This window comes from Pseudorca crassidens, chromosome 11 (assembly GCF_039906515.1).
Source record: "Pseudorca crassidens isolate mPseCra1 chromosome 11, mPseCra1.hap1, whole genome shotgun sequence".
In the NCBI taxonomy this organism is placed as follows: Eukaryota; Metazoa; Chordata; class Mammalia; order Artiodactyla; family Delphinidae; genus Pseudorca; species Pseudorca crassidens.
Window position 1 is genome coordinate 9,158,990 of NC_090306.1, and position 27,735 is coordinate 9,186,724.

General features: G+C 47.4%; 1 protein-coding gene across 2 annotated transcripts; it reads left to right on the forward strand.

Annotated features, from left to right (window-relative positions):
* Positions 1–27,343, forward strand: BCL2L14 (BCL2 like 14). Of its 2 annotated transcripts, XM_067695710.1 has the most exons (7): positions 1–204; positions 10,945–11,390; positions 15,794–15,968; positions 16,591–16,694; positions 17,932–18,002; positions 20,916–21,182; positions 25,440–27,343. In XM_067695710.1, the coding sequence occupies exons 2-7, from the start codon at positions 10,952–10,954 to the stop codon at positions 25,476–25,478; spliced, it is 1,095 nt and encodes a 364-aa protein (XP_067551811.1). In that variant the 5' UTR covers positions 1–204; positions 10,945–10,951; the 3' UTR covers positions 25,479–27,343. The 2 variants fall into 2 exon arrangements, with proteins under 2 accessions (XP_067551811.1, XP_067551809.1); XM_067695708.1 differs by lacking the exon at positions 16,591–16,694 and having other exon boundaries at positions 15,794–15,955.
* The last annotated feature ends 392 nt before the right edge of the window (positions 27,344–27,735 follow it).

Here is a 27,735-nt window from a genome sequence, read left to right on the forward strand (position 1 = left end):
TAAGCCTCCTTCCAGCCTTAGTCCCAACCTGAAGAGGCTACACCCGGGTGGAGTCTTACATCACAAGAGCCTTCCAAAATGAGAAGCCAAGAAGACTTGGCCAAAGTTTCCTCTTAAGTTTCGTGGAGAGAGACTCAGGTGTAGAAATATCTTTCCTGCCGCCTGACCCGAAGCAGGAGAAACTGCTGACAGCTTGGAGACCAGGTAATACTAGGAGACACCAGTCTTCACGTTCAGCCTTCCCAGCAGGACACAGGGGACTTCAGTCCTGGTTTTGCTAATGAGGCAATCTAACGGGGGGTTAGTAAACCTAACGTTTACGGCATTTATTTAAAAGTTCTGATCATGTAAGTCTCAAGAAGCAAAACTAAGAATCTAAAACTGAAAGCTAACATCTACTTTATTAGGGGTTTCCAGAAAAGGGAGAAGTATTTAGGTTTCCCTTTCATTTCTCCTTTGCTCCAGAAGGTTTGGGAGGGTTAAGAATACATAACTGGCCGAATCATTGTTAACATTATGCAGGTCTGTCTCATTGAGTATGTAGCAAGGTATGTGATAGTGTGACAGAAGCCCATTGAAATGCCAGCTACCTCCCCCAGAGCAGAAATGGGCTGAGGACAAGAGTCCCTGGCTTTGAGCCCTGAGTACCTGTGGGCACTTGGGCACGAGATCTAGTCCCGGCAGACCCCCTAGAGACTTCCTTGAGTACAGGGCGCAGGTGAAATGGGGAATACCCCCCCCCAGGAGGCTCCCTCCTGAGTTCCCTGCCTGCTCTGTTCTATAATCATCAGAGCCTGAGTCTTTGTGTTTCATTAATAAGACCTGAGGCTCTCTCTGTTTAGCTTCTATTGTAGGAATTTAACACGTTTTACCTCATTCCTCATTTTCACCCTTAGGATTAAAAACCACAGGGGAGGAGGGATGAAGACACCATAAGGTGAAGTTCAGGGAAGGAAGGGGAAGGGTGGACCGCCTCTGAAGGGCGTAAGGGGGCAGAGGGTGCAGAAGGAGAGGCCCAAGGCAACCGGACAAAACTCAGCTCAAAATCTGGCCTGGGAACATCCCTCTGGGATGAGTGTCCTCACCCATGTCTTACACTCAGGCCTTGTCTGTGTGTCCAGAGTGATGGAAGTCAGCTCTCTGGCAGAGCCTGTTGCTAAGGGGTCCTCCACGCCTCTCCCCCCCGGGACAGGCCGGAGCAGAGTTCCGTCCAGGGCAGAGTTCCGTCCAGCTTCCTGGGGCCCTGGTGGCCACAGCCTCTGTGCATGCATGAGGGCTGTTTGCTCCGTGACCTGCCACAGGAAGGGAAGGAAAATCTAACCTCGACCAATGAATCCAGAACTAGAAAAATCCCTAAAGTGTGTCCTGTGATCTTGGAAGTCAGATGCTGCTCTGCAGGCCAAGCAGTGCTGCTCTGCGGTGCTCCCAGGAGACTAGCCACCAGGGACTCCGAGGACTTTGGCCATTTAGGGGGCTGGGGGGAAGAAACCCTTCGAGAGGGAAGAGAGGCCAACAAAAGACACTGTGAAACCTTGCTTTCGGGGAGTAGGTCTGTGAGAGTTTGCTGTAGATACGCTAGAGGGTAAGTAAATACTGGATCCAAAGGGTAGGGCTGTGTGCAGAGTCACTGAATTACAATGAGCCTCACAGGGCTTATTCCGGGGCTAATTTTCCACTCCAGGCTCTGAACCTACATTCTGGGGCCTCACCTAGGGCTTCATTTCCATCAACATAAGCATAAAACTTACCTGTACGTTTCCATTAACCCAGAAGTTGGGCTGCTTCTACTCTGAACCCGAACAGCTGAGAGCAGAAGGGCTGCAGTGGTAATAAAGTAACTCACTGCTGCTTCAAAATAAGACTTCATTATCAATTTAACAGCTCTCCCGTCATTCCCAGTGAGGATGAGTAGGAAAAACACCCTACGCTTGTCAAGTGCCTTGAAAGTGTCTGAACTCATCCTTTGACGCAGCTGCAAGCGCTCGCCGGGGCTGGTCAAGGTCCCCTTGGTCCCGGGCAATGCCTGAGCACTGCCCTGCCCTCTGCTTCTCTCTCGCCCTTGGCCTTGCCTCCTGGTTGGGCCCTCAGCTCCTTTCTAGCCTGGAAGACGGCAAAAATCTCTTCTTTCACGAAATGGAAGCGCTGTGTGCTCCATCTTGACCTCTGCTTTCCCCCCTTTTCGGATGTTGCTCCTGAATCAGCAATTAGCAAACTCGTTTCTTTTTTCTCTGTTTTTTTGCTGTAAGTGGGCCTTTCACTGTTGCGGCCTCTCCCGGTGCGGAGCACAGGCTCCGGACGCGCAGGCTCAGCGGCCATGGCCCACGGGCCTAGCCGCTCCGCGGCATGTGGGATCTTCCCGGACCGGGGCACGAACCCGTGTCCCCTGCATCGGCAGGCGGACTCTCAACCACTGCACCACCAAGGAAGTCCAGCAAACTCGTTTCTTAAAGAAGTCGGACCCTTCCTCCCTCTCCAAGAGCAGCGCCCCCGCCCCCCCCCCCCCCCCACACACACAATTTTAAAGTCTTCACACTGCATTAGAAAGGTTTGGTTGGTTGGGTTGCCTTAAACTGACACGGTTTCTTCGGAGCGTAGTCCTATGGCTGGGAGAGGGCTCCACCGCTACCAATGCAACGGCTCCTCGAGGACCCGCGGGTACCTCCTGCCTACGGGGCGCCCTGAGCTGCCCAACTCAAAAGGATGCTCAGAATTAAAACCCACCTTAAAGGCCCTCCTGGCGCTGCTCTCGGACTAGGTTCAGCCACTTCCGCGCCGCCTCGGCGGCGCCCGAGTCCCGACCGCGTGTCCCGCTCTTTCTCTCGCGTGACTTAGGTCGCTCAGGCTCCACCCTCGGTCCACTTTCCTCGCTTCCAAGAACCTGAGGTCTCAGTTTTTCTAAGCAGCACCTTTTATTCACCGAGTTGCCAGGTTTGCATAAAAATACAAGAGGCCCTGGCCCTGTTCGGTATGAATTTCAGATAAACAACAGATACTGTGTTTTAGTGTAAGCATGTCCCATACAATACTTGGGACACACTTACACTAAAAAATTATTTGTTATTTACCTGACATTCAAATTGACTAGCTCTCCCATATTTCATCTGGCAGCTCTATATCATGTTTCTTTCATTCATCAAATATTTCCCGAGAGCTTATCAGGTGTCAGGCATTATATGAGGTGCTGGGAAAGCCAGCCAAGTCCCAGGCTTCATATCTTACAAGTATGTATACTTTATGCACACACACCCATACACACATACTCTCTCTCTCTCTCACCCTCTCTCTCTCTCTTTCTCTCTCTCTCTCTATATATATATCAAGTGTGAATGTTGTGCTAAACCAAATATTTGCATGTCATTAGTTTTCTTAATTGCTGCTTTTGATGAATTTTCTTTTATAAACGTATTAAACCTTACAAGAAAGGCTACCTATTAAGATAGTTGTGTTTTTTTTGGGCTGTGCTGCAGGATGGCATGCGGGATCTTAGTTCCCCAACCAGGGATCAACCCGCGCCCCCTGCAGTGGAGGCGCGCAGTACCACTGGAATACCAGATTAAGTCCCCCATTTTTTTTTTTTTTTTTTTGCAGTACGCGGGCCTCTCACTGTTGTGGCCTCTCCAGTTGCGGAGCACAGGCTCCGGACGCGCAGGCCCAGTGGCCATGACTCACAGGACCAGCCGCTCCGCGGCATGTGGGATCCTCCCGGACCAGGGCACTAACCCCTGTCCCCTGCATCGGCAGGCGGACTCTCAACCACTGCGCCACCAGGGAAGCCCAGAAGTCCCCTATTTTAATGAATAAAGACGCTAATATTTACTGAGCATTTAACATCTACCATGCACTACTTTAAGTGATTTACACGTGCTAATTTTTTTTGCCCACATACCTATGTGATGGGGGAGGGGTTGTTTTATGGGTTTTTAAAAAAATTTTTATTGAGGTATAGTTGATGTATAATATTACATAAGCTTCAGATGTATAACATAGTTATTCACAATTTTTAAAGGTTATACTCCAGTTATAGTTATTATAAAATACTGGCTATATTCCCTGTGCTGTACAATATATCCTTGTAGCTTATTTATTTTATACCTAATAGTTTGCACCTCTTAATCCCCTACCCCAATCTTGCCCCTCCCCCTTTTCCCCTCCCCACTGGTAGCCACTAGTTTCTTCTCTATATTTGTGAGTCTGTTCCTTTTTTGTTATATTCATTAGTTTGTTGCATTTTTAAGATTCCACATATAAGTGGTATCATACACTATTTGTCTTTCTCTGTCTGACTTATTTCACTTAGTATAATATCCTCCATGCTGTTGCAAATGGCCAAATTTCATCCTTTTTTATGACTGAGTAGTATTCCAGTGTGTGTGTGTGTGTGTGTGTGGTATGTGTAGTACACATACATTTACGTAGTACACATACATTTATCCATTCATCTGTTGATGGACACTTGGTTTGCTTCCGTATCTTGGCAATTGTAAATAATGCTGCTATGAACATTGTGGTGCATGTATCTTTTTGAATTAGTGTTTTCGGTTTTTTCAGATATATACCCAGCAAGGCAATTGCTGGGTCATATGGTAGATCTATTTTTAGTTTTTTGAGAAACCTCCATACTGTTTTCCACAGTGGCTGCACCGATTTACATTCACACCAACAGTGTATGAGAGTTCCCTTTTCTTTTCTCACCAACTTATGTTATTTGTAGACTTTTTGAAGATAGCCACTCTGACAGGTAAGAGGTCATATCTCATTGTGGTTTTGATTTGCATTTCTCTGATGATAACGATGTTGAGCATATTTACCTGTGCCCGTTGGCCATCTGTATTTCTTCTTTGGAAAAATGTCTATTCAGGTCTTCTGTCCACTTTTTAATTGGGTTGTTTGTTTTTTTGATATTGAGTTGAAATGAGCTGTTAATTCTGTATGGGACTCTCTGCACTTCCTGGACTAGGATGTCTGTCTCCTTTCCCAGAGTAGGGAAGTTTTCAGCTATTATACCTTCAAATACTTTCTCAGCCCCTTTCTCTCTCTCTTCTCCATCTGGGACCCCTATAATGAAAATACTTGTGTGCTTGATGCTATCCCAGAGGTCTCCTGAACGGTCCTCATTTCTTTTCATTCTTTTTTCTTTTCTTCTGTTCAGCATCAGTGATTTCCACTACTCTGTCTTCCAGCTCGCTGATCCATTCCTCTGTATCATCTAGTCTACTGTTGGGTCCTTCTAGTGTATTTTTCATTTCAATTATTGTCTTCTTCATCTCTGTTTGGGTCTTTATATTTTCTCTTTGTTAAAAACTTCTAACTTTTCACTCTCCATTCATTCTTCTCCCAAGTTCTTTAATCATCTTTATGATCACTACCCTGAACTCTTTCTTGGGTAGATTGCCTGTCTCCACGTCACTTGGTTCTTCTGGGACCTTATCATTCCTTTGTTTGGAAAATGTTTCTCTGTTGCCTCAGTTTGCCTAACTTGCTGTTTTTATTTCTCTGTATCTGGTAGGTTGGTTACATTTCCTGGTCTTGGAGAAGTGGCCTTGTGAAGGAGACGTCCTCCACATCCCATCAGTGCACTCCCTTTTCATTACTAGAGCTATATGCTCCAGGGGTGCCCCCTGTGTGGGTTGCATGGGCCCTTCTGTTGTGTGGGATGACTACTGTGGGTGGTCTTGTAGGCTTGGTTGGCCCCTGGTCCAGTTGGATGCCAGGCCCTACCTTGTGTGGAGGCTGCCAGCTGCTGGTTGGTGGGGCCAGGTCACAAGGTGGCTGACTGCAGAACCCCAGGGTGGGGAGGGGGCAGGGCTAAGGCTGAATTACTGGAGGATGGAGTCAGGGTCCAGGAGACCCTGGGGCTATTGCCTTCCCATTGGTGGGTGAAACAATGTCCTGGGGCTAGTGCCGGCCTACTGGTAGGCAGAGTCAAGTTCTGGGGTCTGGTTGTAGGGCCCAGGGGTCCTAGACCTGGTGGATGGGCCCAGTTCCTGACACAGTTGGCTGCAGGGTCCGGGGTGTCCCAAAGCTTGCATTGGCCTGTTAGTGGGTAGGGCCAGGGCCCTGCTAGTTCCAGGGCTGGTGCTGGCCTGCTAGTGGGTGGGCTGTGTCCACAGGTTGCAAGGCTGTGGTTGTGTTGTGGCTGGTGTCTGCCCACTGGCGGGTGAGGCTGGTCCTGAGGTTAGAGCAGGCTCGCTGGAGGATAGGGTCAGGGCCCAGGGGGTTGTGGGGTCTCTGGCTGGAGAGCCCTGGGGGTCCTGGGTCTAGTGCCTGCGCACTGGTGTATGGGGCGGGGTCCTGGGCCCTCTGGTGGGCAGGGCTGTGTCCAGGGGCAGCTGTGGACTCAGGGGGTCTTAAGGCAGCCTGTCTGCTGATGGATGGCACTGTGTGTATGCCCACTTAGTTGCTCTGCCTGAGGTGTCCCAGCCCTGGCACCTACAGGGTGCTGGGCCGCTGCGAGGCTAATCCCCAAGGCTAATAAGCTAGAGGGAGGATCCCAGAATGGGGCGGGCCAGCACCAACATCCAGATGGTAGAAAGAACTCTAAGAACGGCTGCCACCAGTGTCCATGTCCCCAGGGTGAGCGGCAGACGCCTCCTGCCTCTCCAGGAGACTATCCAAAGTCCGTAGGTACGTCTGACCCAGGCTCCTTTCCAATGACAGCTTCTGCTCTGGGTCCCAGAGCGTGTGAGGTTTTGTGCGTGCCCTTTAAGAGCAAAGTCTCTGTGTGCCCCAGCCGTCTGGCTCTCCCGAAAGTAAGCCCCTCTGGCCTTCAAAGCCAAACGCTCTGGGGACTCATCTTCTCAGCACAGCGCCCCCAGGCGGGAAGGCCCCAGACCTCTCACTCCTTTGGAGAGCCTCTGCAGCTGTAATTATTCTCCCATCTGTGGGCCACCCACCCAGGGCTACGGCACTTGACTCTATCGCAACTTTGCCCCTCCGGCTCGTTTTGCTGCGGTTCCTTCTTTCTGTCTTTAGTTGTTGAAGATCTTTCCTGGTAGGTTCATCTTGGCTGATCTCCTGCCAGGGTTGTTGTTTTGTTTTGTTTTGTTTTACGCCATTTTACAGATGAAAAAAATGAAGGCAGAAATAAATGAAGGTATGTAGCCTGTCACACAGCTAGTAAGCCGATGACCCAGGATTTGAACCAGGTTATCCGTCTCAAGTTAGACGATATGAATCGCATCTTGTAAATGGAAAAACTACACCTCGTTGGAGGCTACATGACTTGCCTCAGCCCCCTCGCCAATAAGTATGAAAAGCAGCTCTTCAACCGCCTTTTCACCCCACATGCTACACTCTCCCCATTACACCACCCGAAAACCCCTTGCAACTTCTCTAGAACAGCGTGGCCGGCCGTAAGTGGGTTTCATAAATATTTTTTTAAATCAAATACTTGTTCAAACACTTAAATGCTATTCTAAATGCTTTACAAATATTAACTCATTTAATCTTTGTAACAGAAGGAAACGTACTATTCTCATCCCCATTTTATTATTTATTTTTTAAAGATTTTTTTTAATGTAGACCATTTTCAAAGTCTTTATTGAATTTGCTACAATATTGCTTCTGTTGTTTCTATGTTTTGGTTTTTTTGGCCACGAGGCATGTGGGATCTTAGCTCCCTGACCAGGGATCAAACCTGTACCCCCTACATTGGAAGGCGAAATCTTAACCACTGGACTGCCAGGAAAGTCCCTTCGTCCCCATTTTAAACATGAGGAAACTGAAGCCTGGAGAGTATGTCACATAACTGCTAACGGCAGAGCCAGGATTGGAACCCAGACAGTCTGTCTCAGAATAGGAAAAAGTCCACAGTTCATTGCCAAGTGCCTTTCTGCCCCAGGCATTACTGTAGGAGCTGGGCACCCAGCAGAGAAAAAGTAGCACATCAACACGCCTGTCCTCCCGGCACTTACATTCCCTTGTGGAAAAGAGAATGAAGTCTAGATAAATTGGAAGACCTGGGAAGGATCCTCATGGGTGTGACTGAAACTGGGCACCAAGAGGGGAAGAATGGTTGACCTGTGAGAATGGGGCGAGGAGGGGGGCGCAGGCAGAGCGAGGTGAGGGCGCAGATGCTGAAGTGATTCCAGACAGCAGAAAGTTCCCTGCAGTGCACAATGGGCACGTGAAATCGGGAGTAGGTGAGGGAAGGAAGATAGTCCAAGCCCCAGAATAGGACAGGCATGTGACGAAAGGGAGGGAGGAGGACCCAGTGGCGGTGTCGCCCCTCAAGCACTGCTCAGGCTTAGTTGCCCGAGGCAGGCCTGGGGGGGCTTTGGAGTCGTGCAGATATATCTGTGTGTGCAGTAGGTGTCTCAGGTTTTGCAGCCCTGCCCTTGGCCACCCTGGCAGATCACTTCTGCCCCCTCCGTCTGTACCTGATGTTCTGGCACAGCCCCTGCATCTCCCGCCTGGCATCACTTCCATCAGAACTGCTTTCTCGAGGCTTGGCCACAGAGCACTTCCTGGATGAGCAGCTTCCTATCATCCAGTGTGAGGCTCTTCCAAAAAAAGATAGGAAACAACGATAGAAACAGGAAGCATCATCGGCAGGCCTGCAGGGGATATGTCTCAGCCCTCACACCTCCTTCAAATAGTAATAGAATCAGAGGGGAAAGTTAGAGAACATTTGCTGTGAAATCAGAGGACCAAAAGAATTGAGAGACTTGCCCAAGCACTTTGCAAGTTATAAACTGAGCCAACCCTGGACCATCGGCCTCCAGGCACACAGTCAAATTGATCTGAACCACGTCACAATGCCTCAAACCCCATCTGCGGTCACTGTCCCAATTCTTTTATTTTTTTTTGAATTTTGCCTTTTTTTTTTTTACATTTAATTAATTATTTATTTTTGGCTGTGCTGGGTCTTCGTTTCTGTGCGTGGGCTTTCTCTAGTGTGGCGAGCGGGGGCCACTCCTCATCGCGGTGCGCGGGCCTCTCACTATCACGGCCTCTCTCGTTGCGGAGCACAGGCTCCAGACACACAGGCTCAGTAATTGTGGCTCATGGGCCTAGTTGCTCCGCGGCATGTGGGATCTTCCCAGACCAGGGCTCTAACCCGTGTCCCCTGCATTGGCAGGCAGATTCTCAACCACTGCGCCACCAGGGAAGCCCCCAATTCTTTATCAGTTGGTCATGGTGTGAGAGGGGACAGTGGAAAGAAAAGGAGAGACATGCCAGCCGATCCCATTAATATCACTACAACTATTTATTATCACACCAGCTCACATGCCAAAAAACACTCTTAAAGTTGGACCATTAAGGGAAGGGTCCATGATTAAGAGCCACATCAAGGACAGAGTCAGAGGGCCTGGGATGACAGTTGTACTAAAAAAAAAAAAATAGCTACCGTTTTTGAGCCAGGTTCTGTGTTGAGGTTTCTCATGCATTACATTGTACCCTCACAATACCCCTGCAAGATGACTATTATTATTTTCAATTTACCTGAAGGAAGCTCAGGTTCAGAGAGGTGAAGTAACTTGCCCCAGGTCACACAGCTAGTCGGTGGTATGGCCAGAATTTGAACTCAGGACTGTTAGACTGAGAAGCCCAAGCTGGTTTCCAGCACACGCACTGTCTGTGAAATTTTAATCCAATGACGGTTGGTAGATCTGGGCTCTCTGGCATCTGGGACAAAAAGGAAATCATAGTCCTTAAGATACAACCAAAGAAAGCAAAGTAGATCAGAAAGAAATGATTTCCTAGCAGACAACCATTTAAGGAATTATTTCATGAGAGCTTAAATTGAACACAATCAGTTAATTACATCTATCTGGTTATTCATATGGAAATAAAGATGAAACTTCCATCCCCATCATTTTAGTGCTTGTATTGATCTTTCTAAAACATGTCTGTGGTCACATCATTCTCCCGCTCCAGACTTTGAAAAGCTCTCCATTGCTTCCATCAGTGTGCTTCAAACTTGTAAAAAAAAAAAAAAAAAGCAGGATTTTTTTCTTCAGATAAAATCTTACATGGAATGCTAAATACGGGAAGGAATAGAAGCAAACCTTTCCAAGCTAAATCAGCGAGTAAAGGAAGAATGGAGAGAGGCCAGGGAGGGCCAGGGACCCCAGACAGCTCCCTCCCCTGAGCTGGCCTCTCCCCTTGCCCAGCTACCCTCTCCCAAGAAGACTTTTTTCTTTTTTTTGCGGTACGCGGGCCTCTCACTGTTGTGGCCTCTCACGTTGCCGAGCACAGGCTCTGGACACGCAGGCTCACGGGCCCAGCCGCTCCGCGGCATGTGGGATCTTCCCGGACCGGGGCACGTACCCGTGTCCCCTGCGTCGGCAAGCGGACTTTCAACCACTGCGCCACCAGGGAAGCCCCCAAGAAGACTTTTAACTGCCCTCCACAGTCTAGGGCCCCTTCTGAAATGTACTGATCTACCGACATGAGAAAATGCAAAGCTTTCAGCCTGACCTTCCAAGGCCCTGATCGCCTGGCCCTGACTGCCACTTCCCCGTGGTCCTTCCACATCCCTATAGCCCCAGCTCTCCACAAAGCACAGGCTTATGCGCCACCAGATCTCTTTCCACTCTTCAAACACATCCTAAATTCACCCAGAGCCTGCCCTCTGCCCAGCCTGTTCTAAGGCCCAGTAGCCAGCCACCCATCCAAACACTTTCTTTCCTTCAAGGAGCCTGCACTCGCCCCCCGTTCACAGCTGTCTTTCCTCCCCACCTCCCGCGCTGGCTCCCGCATCTCTGTTCGAGCTCCTAGCTCGCCCTCCTTGTCTGGAGTTATCTATGTACAAGTCTCATCTCTGTAAGACTGAACTTTCAGAACAAACCTTGGCTTTTCCAACTCTGATGACCCCCTGCCCCCAGCACAAAGAGAATAGGTACTGAATAAATGCTTACTGAGTTTCACTCCATCTCTCCCGACCTACAAAGAGTAGGTGGCTCCCAGGTAGATGGACGCGTGTGGACTTTGTCGTTGCAGCCCTGCCATGTGCACCAGTAGCGCCTGCGACCTGGAGGAGATCCCCCTGGATGATGATGACCCAGACAGCATGGAATTCAAAATCCTGGAGTTCTATGTCAAACACCACGTCTTCAAGAACACCTCTGCTGTCTTCTCACGAAAGCTCCCGAGAACAAGAAGTTTGTCCCAGAAAGGACCAGAGAGTTGGCAGGCAAAGAAAGCATGGACACAGGGACCGTGGACTTGCAGAAATTCCCAATCCACGGAGAAGGCCATAAACGTTGGCAAGAAAAAGTCATCTTGGAGAACACTCTTTGGAGTAGCAGAGAAGGAGGAGGACTCTCAGAGCTCACCTCTGGATATCCGTTTTGAGCTGCAAAGTCCGGTGGGACCTCAGAGTGGTCCTCACGATCGGCAGTGGCCGAGGTCCCTCTCCAATGTGGAACAGCGCTTAGAGCGTGAAGGTAGGCTTTCGGGGATTCTTTCTCTCCCGCAGCCATGTGTTTCCCTTCTTTGTGCGCCTGGGGGTTCACCTCCTCCCAGCTGGTAATGGGGCCTTAGGCAAGGCACTCTTTGAACCTCAGCTTCCCAACCTATTAATACTCAATTCTAATTTCCCTGCTTTTCTCAAGACTGAAAAGAAAGGAAGAGGATAGCCGTGAAGGGTGACGGGACTGGTTTTCTGGCTCCACCGTCTATAAACTTGCTGCCCAAATCCCTAATCCTCAGTGCCAGAGACCCATATAAGAGAAATAGCCCCAGCCGGGCTCAGGCTGCTCTTCTTCCTGAGGGAAGTCAACTCCCGTCTCTGGGCCTCTGTGTTTCCATCTGTACAATGGCCTCTGAAGTGGATGGAAAGATCAGATAGCTGTACACAAAAATACTTTTCAAAGTACAAGCCACTCAAAAAACCACCAAGAAGAATTTTGACAAAATCTTCCTTCAGTGGTACAAAACACGTTGTATCGAACAAAACATTTTCATGAAAGGCTTTATCAGAATCGCCCTTCATCCACAAACCCTGGCATAACCATCTTCCTCCCCTCCAACAATACCTTGTGCCCAATGCCCAGATTTTAAAAGAAACCCCCCTCCTGCTGGGCTGATTGGCCCGTGTAACTTGTCAATAATTAGTCAACAGGTGGCAGTAATGTCTCAATTTTTAAACATTGTGATGGCTGGCTTACTTGGAGAATCACCCCCGCACAATGACAGCTTTAGATCATTCACTGTGATCAAGGAAACTTCCACTTCCTATCAGACTTATAGAATCTTAGGAGAGGGGAAGTTAGGGTCGCGATTACCTGGGGGAACTCCTCCTTCCCCCAGGGGTACAGCAGGCTTCTTCTACTGCGGGTGGTATCTGAGCTCTGGAGCAAACACAACAGTTTGGAGGGACCTCAATAGGCTTTTCTGCTTGTCCTGTTCTTTGGAGTTTGCCAGGAAACGGAAGATTTTACAGACTTTAACCTTCTGGCTTTCCTGAGAAAAATGACGTTCTGTATTTCAATATTACTGAAGTGTCATGTCACCTTTCTTATTTTCTAAAATTTCCATATCTCTGTGTAGATATATAAATATCCCTACAAATGTAGAAACGGTTACCTCCTAAAGAGGCGTAGCTTTAAGGATTTAAGCACAGTTGTTCCTCCCTTCTCACCTTCCTCTCTCCTTGCTTTCTTGTTTAGTTAATTATGTGGGTAGTTAGTTGGTTTTATGTTGGGTGTGACCCCAGAGGGACTCACGTTCTATTTCTATTCTGCCACATGTAAATCAGAGCTCAGCAGTTGGTGTCCTGTTTTTTTTTTTTTTAACATCTTTATGGGGGTATAATTGCTTTACAATGGTGTGTTAGTTTCTGCTTTATAACAAAGTGAATCAGTTATACATATACATATGTTCCCATATGTCTTCCCTCTTGCATCTCCCTCCCTCCCACCCTCCCAATCCCACCCCTCCAGGCTGTCACAAAGCACCGAGCCAATATCCCTGTGCCATGCGGCTGCTTCCCACTAGCTATCTACCTTATTACGTTTGTTAGTGTGTATATGTCCATGACTCTCTCTCACCCTGTCACAGCTCACCCTTCGCCCCCCCCCCCCCGGGTTCTTTTAACTGAAGGTCGCAATTTAGCCTGTGCTGCCATTTCCAGGACTCAGACACCAGGTTGGAGTGAGAACGATGAGGTTATGTCCCAAGACCAAAGTCTCATAGTAAGAGACCTTGGAATGTAGAAAAATGAATGTCAGTACCAATTTTAGTAACACCAACCCGAGTTTTTGTGTGAATCTTTTTTTCTCCACAGCTATGACTCGCTACAACTTCAATAACATAGAGATTATTTTTCTCTCCCATAGAAGAAAACCACAGTTTGGCAGCCCAGGCTTGATCTACCAGTTCCACAATCTTTAAGCATTCCTATTCTGCCATCCCTCAGCTAGTTGCTTCCAACCTCAGTCACCTTAAAACCCAAGGTGGCTGTTGGGATTCCAGCCATCATGTCTACATTCCAAGCAGGAAGAAAGAGGAAGCAAGGGAAGGACAAAAGGGTATCTCCTTCCTAGATAATGCAGCTCCCTTTCAGAGAGCTTTCTTAAAACTGTACCCAGCTTCTTACATCTCAGTGGCTACTCCTTACTGCAGACGAGGCTGGGAAATGTAGTGCTGTCAGCTTCCCCTGGCATCTCAGGGATCTGTTACTAAGGAAGAAAAAGAAAGTGGATACTGGGTAGGAAATAGCAGTCTCAACCATAAGGAATTCTCTCACAAACGCCCTGCCTCTTCTAAAACAAATGCCTCAAGCCAAATGCCTCCCCCATCCCGCTCTCCTGCTCTCCTTAATCCCACAGTGAGCCCCCAGAATAAACTCAGAAGGATGGGCAGCCTTTCTGTTCTCTCTCCACACCCACCCAATGTTCCCTTGCCTATCAGATGGGACCAACTCTGATGAGAAGGGAATTTTTTTTTCCAGTTTTTTAAATTAAGGTATTAGAATGGGAATCTTAACTAGAGCTAATTCATCTGAGTCAAAATGAGGTTGCTTATAGTTTTTCCTGCACATATTTCACCTGCATCCCTCCAGTCCGCAGAGACAGATACACATACACAGGTTAGTCAGCTTGGGTACCTCCACGTCTGCTGGGGGCCTTGTGATTGCCCTGCCACGTGGCGGGGGCTGGGGGCTGGGGAGCGACAACCTTGGGGGCCCTCACCTGCCTCCTTTGAGGGCAAGGTGGGCGCAGTGTGACTTCCGTGGAAGAGAGCGTGTTAATCACCCTGCAGGCCGCACAAGGTTGCAGAGAGGAAAGCACGTGGAAGCTTTCCTCTCCCGTCTCCTGCGGACACAAGGGAAGGCTCCCACCGGTTTTGGGATCCAGCCTCTTGCCACCTCCTTCCGTGGGTGGCCAGCATTCACGAGCAAGCCGGTTGGACTGCAGTAAGGTGATTTAAAAGTGGAAAGTACTTGTGGTTGGGTTATTAAAATGGGAAGGAAAAGCGTTGATCCTTCTCCTTGACCTCTCCAATTTTTCTCTCTCTCTAACCCACTCCTGATCTGTTTCTGAACCCTATGGATGGAGCATCATGAAAAATGTAGCTTTTTAAGGAAGCCATTATGCCTTTTTTTAAAGGAAGGCATTGTGGACAAAGTGTCAGTTGCCATGGCCTTTCAGTGAATGCCCTGGGGGGGTGAAGGGAAAGCACCAGGGCGCCATGTGCATGTGACGGGCGAGTCCAGGGAGAGAGGTTCAGGAACCACCTTGGCAGCTCCGTAGGAGGTCAAACCCTGCCTTGCATGTGACACAATCCCTCCCCGGACCCAGGCCTTGCCTCTCTTATCTATCCTGATTGACAAGGTCCGGGTGTTCCCCTGGGCACACCAACCTTCTGGCCAAAACCCCACTCTGTCACTTTCGTCAAGTCTTATGAATTAAATACTGTTGTTCTTAAACATTGCATGATACGACCGCTCCGTGTCAAAGGCAGAACTTGTACGAGCTTCTGAAAGTTAAGAACTTAGTGATGGGTTAACAAAGTCAATTTTACTCCCAAGTAACTCAGCAGTACCGCCTGCCCTCCCAATCCGGCCCCATCCCCTACCAGGGGCAAAGTCGACCTGTCCTTCACAGGCTATGACATTCAGGGGGCCAGTGCCATTTAAACCTTCATGTCCCCAAATGCTTTACCCTCTAGTTGCCTGTGCAAATTCATGGCATAAGGCTTTTCCTGGATTATAAACTCTTGAAGGTCGTGGTTTAGACTTTATGCATCCTTGTTTACCTATCAGCACTTTTCGCATGTTTCCCACTATACGTGGAGGAGAGAGAAGACAAGTGACCATGCAAGCAAGGGCAGTTCAGTGTTCACTTGATAATGAGTCATGAATATGGCCTGAGAGCAGGGATATTTCTCTTTCCTCCGTGACAACCCCGAAAGGCTTGTCACACTGCTGAATGCCCTCCTATGTGCATAGGGGCCAGCTCTCCAAGATATAAAGGATGTCCAAAAAAAAAAAGAATAAAAATAAAAGCATAATGAGCATTCCCTCAAGCAAAGAACTAAGCACTCCCTTTTGTGTTTCCTCCCTTGCAAAGGGGCAAGGGGACCCTAATTTTGCAAGGCTTCAGAAAGAGGGTGCAGAGGGGCAATTGTTTCGAGGTGGCAATCACTCCTCTGTGAACTCCTCCTCCGTCCCAGCCTCTGCCAGGCAACTGCCAGTGATTTCTGAAGAATGGACTCCCCTCCACGCACACTCCCGGCCGCTTCCTTTCGCTCCAGGCTGGTGTTTTCATTTCGGGCAACTGTGCATACCAATCAGCTAGACGAAGTTCTGGGAAGGGCCTGTCAGCACCATTTTGTCTTGTTTCAGCCGTGGACCCCAAGGTTGTTTCCATTGCCAACCGAGTCGCTGAAATCGTTTATTCCTGGCCGCCACCAGAAGCGCTCCACAGCCAGGGAGGAAGCTTCAAGTCCAGAACGATTGTGACACACCAGGGTCTCCAGCACCAGGGCTTCCAGCCTACAGCTGCAGGTGGGAAGAGTGTGTGCGGTGGGTTGCCTGTCTGCCATGCAGAGGTCTACAGCATTTATGTACTTACACAGCTCAGGGCTCTGCAACTTAGGAATCTCTGCTAAGCTGGCCTCAGGGCACGACAGCAACACGCTGGAGGCACTGACCTTCTTTAGCTTGAGAGACCAGCCCAAGCCAAGGCGAGTATGCCAGCAGCTGGAAGCAACAGGCCAAACTCACTGCTAAGTCCAAAGGAAAGTCTCCTACTGAGGGGCAGGAGGAAGCCTGCACTCAACCTTGTCCACAGGGGGAAATGCAAGTTAGATTTCATCACGTTAGCCATGGCCAGGGACCAGTGTACTCGAGCAAGTGCACAGGGTATAGTTGGAGCATCGCCCGGGGATTTATGATATTGCCTTGGGCTCCTGTGAAAAAGCAGGTCTGGGGCAAAACGTGAAGCAGAACTGAGGAGTAGTGATCAGACTGGGTCAGTTGTCACCAAACTATACCAATAGGTAGGACTGTGGATCGCATCCGACTTGCAGGAATTCTAGAGTTGAGGGAAGCAGGACCAAGTGCCACAGGAAGAGAAGTTCAGTCTGGCCATTCCCTCATTAATGACTATCCTGCCCGTGGTTCTCGTTCCCAAACTCCAGTGATGATGAGGGTCCTAGCTGGCCCCTGAGTTTGCAGTACGCCAAAACAGAAGGCAAAAGATTGATCTGCAAAGGTGGTGGTGTCTCCCAAGCTCAGAAGCAAAGTGCTGAGTTTGTCCACCCTGTGCTGTGCTGCTGGGACCACAAACTACCAAAGGGGCTTAGAGAGTGAGGCGCTGGGAAAGGAGGACCCTTCTGACAGCAAAAAACAGTGTTCCAACTTTATTGCTATCTCATGTGTGCCTGGGCCTCGTAAAGCAATACCCCTAAACCAAGCAAAAGCTCAGGCTCTCATCCTTTGCGCTCATGAGAAATTCAGGCTGCTGTTCTAGCAACTTCCCTGGAGAGAGGCGGCAGTGTCAGATTAAAAACTACACGTGGGCGGTGGAAGCATGCAGTCCTTCTTTTCCCAGGTGACTTGGGTCTCAGACTTCCTACCACCTTGCCCTTCACTCGACCCTGTGGGATGTATTTCCTGGCCTCTCCTCCCCTCTCCCTCTGGGACAAACATGAGGACTCCATGACATCAGAGACTGCACCATAAGGAAAAAGGGCCGTCTCTGTTTGGATTCCGCTCTATAGCAACGACCGTTTTCCTAATGTTGCATGTTAGCACATTTTGAGACGAGAAAAATCAGACTCCACCTTCCCTGTTCCAACACACACACCAACTGGGGCCACCTCTCTCTCTGTCTGCCATGTTAGCCTTTGGGGTGGGAGACCTTATTCATTTTATTTACTTATACTCCACCTTGTTGTAAAGACACAGCACACAAAGTACACATTTTAGTAAGATAAATCAAATTTGAAAGATACTGTAAAAAGAAAACAGTAGGAAAATAGGTGGGTTTAGGAATGAGTTTAATTCCCCACATGCAGGAAGACTATTACCCCCCCCCCCCTTAGGAGGCCACAGTTCGGCTCTACAGTTCCTAGCAGCTAACACAAAGGGGTGAGATGATCCAGTAGGGGTTTATGGTGCCTATATGGAAAAAGCACCATATGCTCAGGACAAACCCAAAGACCGAGAGAAACTGCTCCTAAATATCTTTAGAGATAAGCTCATGTATCTTCAACAACATTTTTACAGTAAATAAAGTGATGAGTTTCACGGTGAGAACTGTGGGAGTGCTGGGGGAAGAAAGAGAGGAAAGGAGGGGACTGTGGGAAAGGGTGTCTGGAATGGTTTGGGCCTGATCAGAAGAGGCAAGGTAAGATTTACTTTGCTGAGAATTATGAAGGGCATGTCTTCCTCAATCCCTAACCAGGCTACAAGCATTGTCCCTGGAAACATTTAAGATTGTTTTTTCTTAAAAGAAATAACGAATTTTCCCCTGGCAGACGGAAAAGACCAGATAATAGCCAGAATCGTTGAGCTGCTGAAATATTCGGGGGATCAGTTGGAAAGAGAGGTAGGGAGCTTCTCGAACTAACGAGTTTTCTTTCTGCGTCCGCGCGCTGGTACCCAAGGATGGAACTGTACTGCTGCTTGTGCTCCTTTGCAAAGTTCTGGTTTCCACTTAGTCCTGAATTTTATTTCCCTTGGACTCAAAACTCTTCGTGCTGGCAGCATCTCAAAAATGAATCACTTTGGAAAACATAAGTAAACCTTCTGGAGCCTCCTTGGAATTTTTGGAAATGAAAAAAGTAACTTTGTTTTTGCAGGAAAAAGACACCAATAAATTAAAATTTGCTGAATAGAATTATGAATCTAGTTCCCCATGTAACTGATCCTCAGGGAAGTTTAGACTCTTGCATTTGCCCTGCAGCCTGGATATCTGTGTCCCACAGCTGCTCCAAGTCTGGAGTCTTGTCTGAAATCTCCCCCTAGAAAGGCCGGACTGTTCTCTCTCAGCAATTCGGCCAGGGGGCAGGTTAGTGTTAACTCGGAGAACTTGGAGTTTCCTGCCATTTAGAAGTTGAGACCAGTTCTTCCCATCAGGAACGTGTAGGAGTTACCTTCAGGTAAAGAGGTAGTGAGCAGGCCCCCCTGTAGTCAGGGCTTCTCAAGGGATCTTGTCCGTGTCTGCCGCCCACTGACGGCTGCATGGTCGCCAGCATCTGTGCATCAGGGGCTGGCCTGTGGACCCATTCCTTTGTTTGGCCAGGATCCATGGGGAGGAGTCAGGTCTGTGGGGACTCTGCAGGAGGGGGAAACAGCACTCACTGGCTAGCCAGCCAGCCCAGTCTCAGCATGCTCTGTGGCTCCTCGACACCTTTGTCACAGGTGTGCCCAGAGGATGGTGACCAGGACAGGGAAGGGCAGGTGAGGTGGTGCAGAATGAGAAACACTGAGGAAACACGGAGGACCAAAGAAAAGAGAAGGGGGTCTGGGAGCTTCAGGGCCACAGTACGGGGTGGACAGGGGTGCAGAGGAAGCAGAAAACAGAAGAGGGCACATGGTTTTAAGGACACCCCTGTGTTTCTCCAGAACTAACATTGATAGGAGTTACAGGGCAATTGATTTCTCCCCACTTTAAGAATGAACTTTCTAGCACTCAGTGCTGTCCATCGAAGCCAAGGGCTGCCTTGTGAAGAAATGATCTTCCTGTCTCTAGAAGAATTCCAAGTAGATGCCACTAACCAGCCCACAGTTCAGTACTTGAACGAGGAAGGATCTGACAGGTGTGCTCAAGGATTCCTTACAGCTCGAAGTTGCTGTGGCTCTCCTTCCTGGCCTCCCCCCGGGGCCGGGACTTGGCAGTAGGTCTGGGAGGCCAGGGACGGGGGTGTGGTATGAAGGTTGACCCTTCTGGTTATGAAGAGAGATGCTTTCCTTTTCACCCCACAAATTACCACTTTAAAAACCTCACTTTGCCTGATGCACTCTCTTGATGATTTGGGGGCAATCATTTACATTATTTATGTAGAAAACATGGTGGTGGTTCTCTTTATGTGGTTCTCCAGTAGAGGACTCTGGTGGGAACACACAGAAGCTCTACTCGTGCTCTGTGGGTGTTAAGTTCCCCACAGAATGGGACAGTGACGAGGAGGAGGGGACCTGCCATGTCTGCAGAGTGTCTGCAAAGCCACTCATCCCCGAGGGCACTTGTGGGCTCCTCCCACACCTCCCTGAGATGCCAGAAAGCCAGGTGCAACCCCAAGGGGCAGGGGGGCAGAGTGGGTACCTGTGGAAGGGGTTTCCTTCTGGCGTTTCATTCTTTTACTGTGCTGGCATGGTCCTGGATTCCAGCCGCCCGCTGGAGGTTTCGAGTCTACCTTCTTCCACTGGGTCATGACTAAGAGGAGTCCATTCTTGGTGTCGAGGATGTTCCTGCTTCAGATTTATAATTCAAATAGGCCCCTGTGTCTCCTGGAAGTTGGGAGGAGGTGGGCTGGGCTCAGATAAAGGACACGGCTCCACTAAAAATCTTTATGTCGCATCTGACTCATCCCCAGAATACCCCTTTTAGAAACCATCTTGGTTGAAAACCTGCTCAGCTTATCATTCCTCAAGGACAGAACTAGTTGATTTTCAAATAAACATATAGTCCCTGATCATTGAGAAATTTCTGTTTTCACATGACAACCATCACTTTACAGACATTGCAAGGAAGGCCTTAGATGAGGATGATGTATGCTTGATGACACAAGCCCTGATTTTTCACAAGCAGAGGCAGGGACTTCCCTGGTGGTCCAGTGGTTAGGACTCTACATTTCCACTGCAGGGGGCACGGGTTCGATCCCTGGTCGGGGAACCAAGATCCTGCATGCCTTGCGGCACGGCCAAAGAAAAGCATCTCGCATCTTGAAGCATCCTGGACAAATGCTAACACTGAGAGCACTTTCCACCATGTTGAGCACAACATGTTTTACTCAATTACCCTGTAGTACAGGTACTGTCATCCCAGTATAGAGATGACAAAACTGAAACCGAGAGGTTAAGTTCTCCAAGACTGCACAGCTAGTAAGAGGTGTAGCAGGAGGAGTTGAGCCCGAAGACAGTGATTTCCAGGCTTCAGATTCTGCCCATTACACAACCTCTAACAGAGCACTTTGCACTGGGTCACAACCGTCAGTAGACTGTGAGCCCTTTGAGTGAGGGGCTGAGTCTTAATGGTCCACAGTACCACCTGCTGGGTACTCAGCACTCAGGAAACATCTGCTGAATGTCGAATGAATGGGCTGTTCAGTTTGTATTTGTCCCCATGAAAGAAATTCACAGAGAAGGTCCATGCCCAATCCGGTCCTGCAGGACATGGCACCACGATTGAGACCAGAATTGAGGGTTTTCCATTGGGTGTTTCAGTTGCCCAGTGTCGAGTGGGAGAGTTTGCCTGCCCGGGCCAGGCTGCTGTACTGACTGCTTCTCCTCTTGCACACAGTTGAAGAGAGACAAGGCTTTGATGAACAGCTTCCAGGGCGGGCTGTCCTACTCTGTTTTCAAGACCATCACAGACCAGTTCCTAAGGGGTGTGGACACCAGGGGAGAATCAGAGGTCAAAGCTCAGGGCTTTAAGGCTGCTCTTGCAATAGACGTCACGGCCAAGCTCACAAGCATCGACAGCCATCCCATGAACAGGGTGCTGGGCTTTGGAACCAAGTACCTGAAGGAGAACTTCTCGCCCTGGGTCCAGCAGCACGGTGGCTGGGTAAGTGCATCCTATTTAAAAATAAATCTTCCCAGAACTCAGAGGAGATGGGATGGAAAGGGGTTTTTTGGGTTTGTTTTTTTTAAGTGAAGGGAACACATCTTTCAAGTGGTTCTCATGGGTTTTGGACACTTGAGTGGCAAGAGATTTATTCCATTGATGGGAACATATTTTTTAGTGATTATCTTATCAATAAATATTTACTGAGCTCCCAAAGGGTATGTGGGGTATGTGTGTGGGGGGAGAGGGACTGGTCGGACATAACAGGAAATGAAGAGATGTTGATATAAAATGTTTAAATAGACATAATTTCTGTTTTCACAAATTTTGCAGGCAGCGGAAGTCTAGCAGTGAGAAAAGGACAGGCACATAGTTCCTTATTCTCTCAGATGCTGATGGGGTGTGGGTGTAATTCTCACGCAGAGGTTCAGGACTTATGACATTTTGCCATTGTTGCTTGGACCCAGCCATTTTGACAGGGACATTTTGATAACTGAAGCAGTTAAATTTTCATCTATTTTTAATTACCTGCTATCAGGCAAAACAGACCTCTCTACCCTGATTCCTCACCTCAACCCCTCTCCCATCCTTTTCCCTTGAGATTTCCTTAAAACTGCCACGTTCAAATGGCCTCGTAACAGTAACCTTTTCAAAATGCTTTACCCCATCCAGAGCTCTAAATCTCAATACAGTTAAGTGCCCTACGTACGAACGAGTTCTGCTCTGAGAGTGTGTTCGTAAGTCCAGCAAAGTTAGCCTAGGTACCCAGCTAACCCAATCGGCTATACAGTGCTGTACTGTAGTAGGTTTATAATACTTTTCACACGAATAATACATGACACAAGAAATCAAGAAAGCATTTTGAATCTTACAGTACAGTACCTTGAAAATTACAGTAACATAGTATAACAGCTGGCATACAGGGGCTGGCGTCCAGTGAACAGGCAAGAAGAGTTACTGACTGGAGGAGGGAGAGGAGGTGGAGCTGAAGGATCCTCAGCGATAGGAGACGGAGGGCAGCTGCACTTTCACCCATGCCCAACATTGACGGCACAGGTTCTGGTTCCTTGCTGGAACCAGATGCCCGTTTGCATCTTTGAAAGTTCGCAACTTGAAGGTTCGTGTGTAGGGGACTTACTGTAGGCCTAGGGCATTTTTGTCTGTTCAAGCCCTTCTTAGGAGGACATACATTATCATTAGTCCTCTTTCCACGAGAGTGGCCCAGGGGCCAGGAGGCTTGAGTCTGCTCTGGACAGGGCCCTGGGGCCTCCAAACAGGCTTAGTGTCTTGGCTGCCAGACGGAAAGTACAGCTGATCATGCCTAAGGGGCTGAAGTGTCCGCCATGGTCTCCAGTGGCTACCCATTAAGCAACCCAGACTTCTGTTCTTTCCTATTTTCCACTTTTGCACCAGATATGATAGCCCTTAAGTGGCTAATCTGAACAAGGCTCTTAGGTATTCTAAATTCAAGCTGCCTTAACTCACGCTAAGAAGAGGACAGAATCCTCAACATCGCTTCAGCTTTAACTGCCCTTCCTTCCAGGACCCCCTCAAGTCCCTCTTCTGCCCCAGAGCCCTTCCGGACTACTCCGGCTCAAGACTCTTACCAGCCTCTGACCTTTTACAACACTTCACGTTTGCATTATGATTATATACAGGAAATTACCATCATTGTTGGTCTAGTTAATATATTTTTCCAGCGAGGTTATAAGTATCAATTGGGCTTACGGGCCCATTCTCAAAAGTCTATGTAGTTAATTAATGTAGCTGAAACGCCAAAAGTGTTCTATGAAAAACGGCGTTTCTACACCAAAAGCAGAAGCGACAAAAGAAAAAATAAATTGGACTACATTAAAATTAAAAATATTTCTGCTTCAAAGGATACCATCAAGAAGGTAAAGAGAAAACCCAGAGAATGGGAAAAAATATTTGCAAATTATATATCTGATAAGGGACTTGTATTCAGAATATGTAATAAATTCTTACAACTCAACAATAAAAGACAAAAAACCCCGCAATTTTTTTAAATGGGCAAAATCGATTTGAATAGACATTTCTTCAAAGAAGATATACAAATGGCCAATGAGCACATGAAAAGATCCTTGCTTGCCATCTTCATTTCTACATTAGGGAAACGCAAATCAAAACCACAATGAGATACCCACTAGCATGGCTAAAATAAAAAAGACAAGTGTCAGTGAGGATGTGGAGAAATCTGAATCCTTATACATTGCTGGTTGCACTCTAAAATGGTCAAGCCCCTTTGGAAAACAACTTGGCAGTTCCCCAAAAGGTCTATACCCAAGAAAACTGAAAACAAGTGTTCACATAAAAACTTGTACATGAATGTTCATAGCAGCATCATTAGTCATAATGGCCCAAAACTGGAAACAACGAAGAAGTTTATCCATGATGAATAATGAATGGAAAAACCAAATATGGAATATCCATACAGTAGAATAATATTTAGCCATAAAAAGGAATGAAGTATGGAAAGGTGGATGAACCTTGAAAACATCATGCACAGTGAAAGAAGTCAGACAGAAGGGCCATATATTGTATGATTCCATTTATATGAAATGTCCAGAATAGACAAATTCATAGAGACAGTGGTTTCCTAGGGCTTTGGGGAGAGAGAACGGGGTGTGACTGCTGACTGACACAGAGGTTCTTTTTGTGGTGATGAAAATGTTCTAAAATCAGATAGAAGTGATGGCTGCACAACTTCGTGAACATACTAAAAGCCACTGAATTATATACTTTAAGAGGTGAGTTTTAGGTATGTTCAAAAAAATCTGTTATGAAGAACAGTGGTTCTGGGCTTCCCTGGTGGCACAGTGGTTGAGAGTCCGCCTGCCGATGCAGGGGACGCAGTTCGTGCCCCGGTCCGGGAGGATCCCACATGCCGCGAAGCGGCTGGGCCTGTGAGCCATGGCCACTGAGCCTGCGCGTCCGGAGCGTGCGCTCCGCAGCGGGAGAGGCCACAACAGTGAGAGGCCCGCGTACCGCAAAATACAAAACAAAACAATGGTTCTAATTCTAGTAAGCAAATAAAAAGAGGAAAGAAAAAAAGAATATAAAAAGTTTTATTAGTTCTTAATTTGGTTGCTAGTGCTAGAGAGAAAAACAGTTCCAATCAGAGAAAACAGATGATTTTTAGGGGGTAGAAATAATAAAGGGAATTTTCAAAGGCTTTAGAATTTTGTGGCACTAGTTCTTTAGCACTTGTATTTTCAATTCAAAATGTATTAGTTTACTTTTCCAGGTCATCATAAATCTTAATCTTAAGTCTTGGCCACAGTTAGGTTTAATTTGGAGCACGTAGCTAGAAATTAGGAGAGGGAAGAAAAAGAATAAGAGGGAAAGGACTAATTTTTTCCAAAGTTGCAGAGACAGAGTTGCAAAAAATAAAGGATGCTGCTGAGAGAATATTTACGAGTTGATACGAACTATGAAAGTGTGGAGGCGGGTGGCTCAGTCTCCCTGAACAGGAAAGAGATGAATCTGGGTGGCAAGCCTTCCATTGCCCCAGGGATGTTAGTGGCTCTCTGGAGTGTCCTGTAGTGTGGTGGAGAAGGAGAAAAACTATTCCTAGGCACACGTTTTCCAGGAGCTCAGGGTTCCTAATTATCTTAGTCATCCACATTTCATAGAAGTGCATCTTATCTTCCCAACGGAACTGCAAATCTGTGAGGGCAGAATTATGTATTTCATGCCCCTTTTTCTCTCTCATAGTTTCCATTACTTTTACATAAGTCATAGATGTTCAGCCAATACTTGTAGAATAATGAGTCGATCAAATGAATGAACAGCGACTCTATCCACAAAGCATGCCAAACAAGCCACCATTTGATTTTAATTTATTCCTTGGCCTTTTTGCTTCACTTGAAGCACCATTCACATCGTTACCGCGTGGTCCTGGCAACCTCACCCCTTCTACAGCACTTTGAAAGAAGAGGTTTGCCACCTCCATAGTCATCAACCTTTCAGTATCTACTCTTTCGAATTTAACCATACAATCAAAGACTTTTCCCATCTAGCCAGTTAGCCCTGGGTGTGTAACGTAAGTCCTTAGCTGATAAAGTTTTCCTTTCAGGCATACCAAGGATGCCAGTCACCTTTCCAAACCCTCCCCCAACCTTAACATGGTCTCCAAGCCTTGGGTCATGCCTGGGATAAGAAAGCATATGTTTTCACTTCAACAGTGAATCAAACTTGGAATTTTAAGAATCTATTTCTCTTTTTCCCCCCCTCTAGGAAAAAGTACTTGGGATATCACATGAAGAAGTAGACTGAAACATCAGAGGATTTGTAATCTGGAATACTCATGGTCCAACTCTGGTCTTGCATACATCCGTCTTAGCAGACTATGGGAGAAAACAAAAATGGACAAGGCAGATGGACCATCAAAATCTGCAAAACCATTATTCCTGCAAATCAAGAGGCATCAGGAGAGGCCTTGAAATCTCCGGCTCATAGAATCTAGTAGCATGGCCCTCGGCATCCATGTTTTCAGGTCTCCATTGAGTGTGTAAGGAAGTCTCGAAAGGCAAGTGGTAATTTTCCATTCAAATGCTTAGAACAGAAGCCATCACCCTGCCTCTGCCGGCCACTTTAGTGAAAGTGTGTGACAGATGTTTGTTGACCTCATGAAGGTGAAATGATAAACGGTGCATTTGCTTACTCTTTGGTTTCCAGTACTATTTATTTTTCAAACTTCACTGGAGATGGCCCGATAATGACATTGTTTCAAGCCTATCTTTAGGCCCATGTGGCTGTTCGTGTTGGTAGACAGAGCTCAGAGACTCCTGGGTTTACTGCTGTAGCCTGGGGAGAGACTGCCGTATCTGCTTTTATTCCCGCCCCCCCGGTACGTGGGCTTCTCACTGTTGTGGCCTCTCCCGGCTCCGGACGCGCAGGCTCAGTGGCCATGGCTCACGGGCCCAGCTGCTCCGAGGCATGTGGGATCCTCCCAGACCGGGGCACGAACCCGTGTCCCCTGCATCGGCAGGTGGACTCTCAACCACTGTGCCACCAGGGAAGCCCCGTATCTGCTTTTTGACTCACTTCTCTTGGAGAATTCTTTGGCAGTTTGAAAAACTTCCATTTGGCAGAAAACGACTATTCCTATCACCCTCAACTATCTCAGTGACCCCACCTCTACTTCTCGAGGTTTCTAGGCCTTTGTTATTTTTTGCGGTAATGATTAGCGGTTGGTAAAATAAATATGCGGAAAGATAACTGTCAAAAGGGTATGTTTATGGTTAAAATAAACAGTAAGTAAGAGAATACGATTTCTGTGAGGATCATATAAGTTAATTTATATCAAGCGCTTAGAACAGTGCTTGGTATTTAGTGCTGTATTCACTTATGTCCACTATTATGTGCTGCCCTCAGCTAAGCTGAAAACTTCCTTTGCTTTCAAAGCAGTCACTGATAGTTTTTCTGAAATTGATACTGTTCAGAATGAGGCTTTTTAGTAAGTGAAGTATGTTCCATAGTGGGTGTTTAAGACACAAAACAATTTTTAAAAATACTGTCAAATTAGAGTCTTACAAATTTCTGGCTCCCTAGCGCCCAGCACGTAGTCTGATGTAAAGTAGGAGTTTAACAGACCTTTGATGAACAAATAAATGAATGAGTTTATCAGACATATTTTCAGCTTCAAGGGAAGATTGGAGCTATCTATGATCACATGCTTCACTACTCTACTCTGGACTAAAATGAGTTATTCTCTTGTACCTTCTTCCCCCTACAGTGAAACTCACAAATTTTAGGGCTAAAGGAGTTTCCTTTTACAGATGGAGACACTAGAGACCACCTCCTCTCCATTCCAAGCTATTTGCAGTTCCCCAAATGTATTATGTAACCTTGTACCTCTGAGCCTCATAACATTTTCCCCACTTGGACTATTCTTATCTGTCGGTCCTCTTTCCCCCGTTTTCCCTAATCCAACTAATTCTAGCCCATTTTTGCAAATCCATTCCTTCATTTTCTCCAGGAAGCATTTGCTAACCCTCCCTGGGCCACCATCAGACTATATTTGGATGCCTTTCCTCATAAGGATGTTCCATATCACCCTGTATAGAGACATTATACCTAACCCATTGTATCATAAAAATGAGTCTTTTGCACTGGATTATAAATTATTTTGTAAACAACTGTTATGTCTAATTTAACTTTGTATACCTAATGCCTGGCATATTTTTAGTGCACATTTGCAGAATCACACCCTAGCCTCACTGCTATAACCTGTAAATCAGTAAGGTTGGAGCATGGCCCAAGGTATGTGTAGTTTTAACAAGCTCTCCAAGTGTTCCAATATCATCTGCAGCTTCTAGCCAAGATGAAGTACTAGTAACCGAATTTAATCTCCTGCTAAAAACAACTGAAAAACAGATGAAATATATATATAAAAAACCCAGTTATCAACACATTGTGCATCAGGTAATGAAGGACTTGGTCCCTGAGAGATGAGAAAAGAAGTGAGCCCAGTGATTGCCGTAGATTACTGCAGGCAGAGTTCCCAGGTCACGCTGCAAGGAAGGGAGCC

Bases quoted from the DNA above. Each gene is read 5' to 3' on its own strand.
- BCL2L14 (XM_067695710.1), top strand. From the start codon at position 10,952: ATGTGCACCAGTAGCGCCTGCGACCTGGAGGAGATCCCCCTGGATGAT. The intron at 11,391-15,793 runs GTAGGCTTTCGG...GTCTTGTTTCAG, and splicing joins ACAGCGCTTAGAGCGTGAAG to CCGTGGACCCCAAGGTTGTT. The intron at 15,969-16,590 runs GTGCGGTGGGTT...CCCAAACTCCAG, and splicing joins GCTGCAGGTGGGAAGAGTGT to TGATGATGAGGGTCCTAGCT.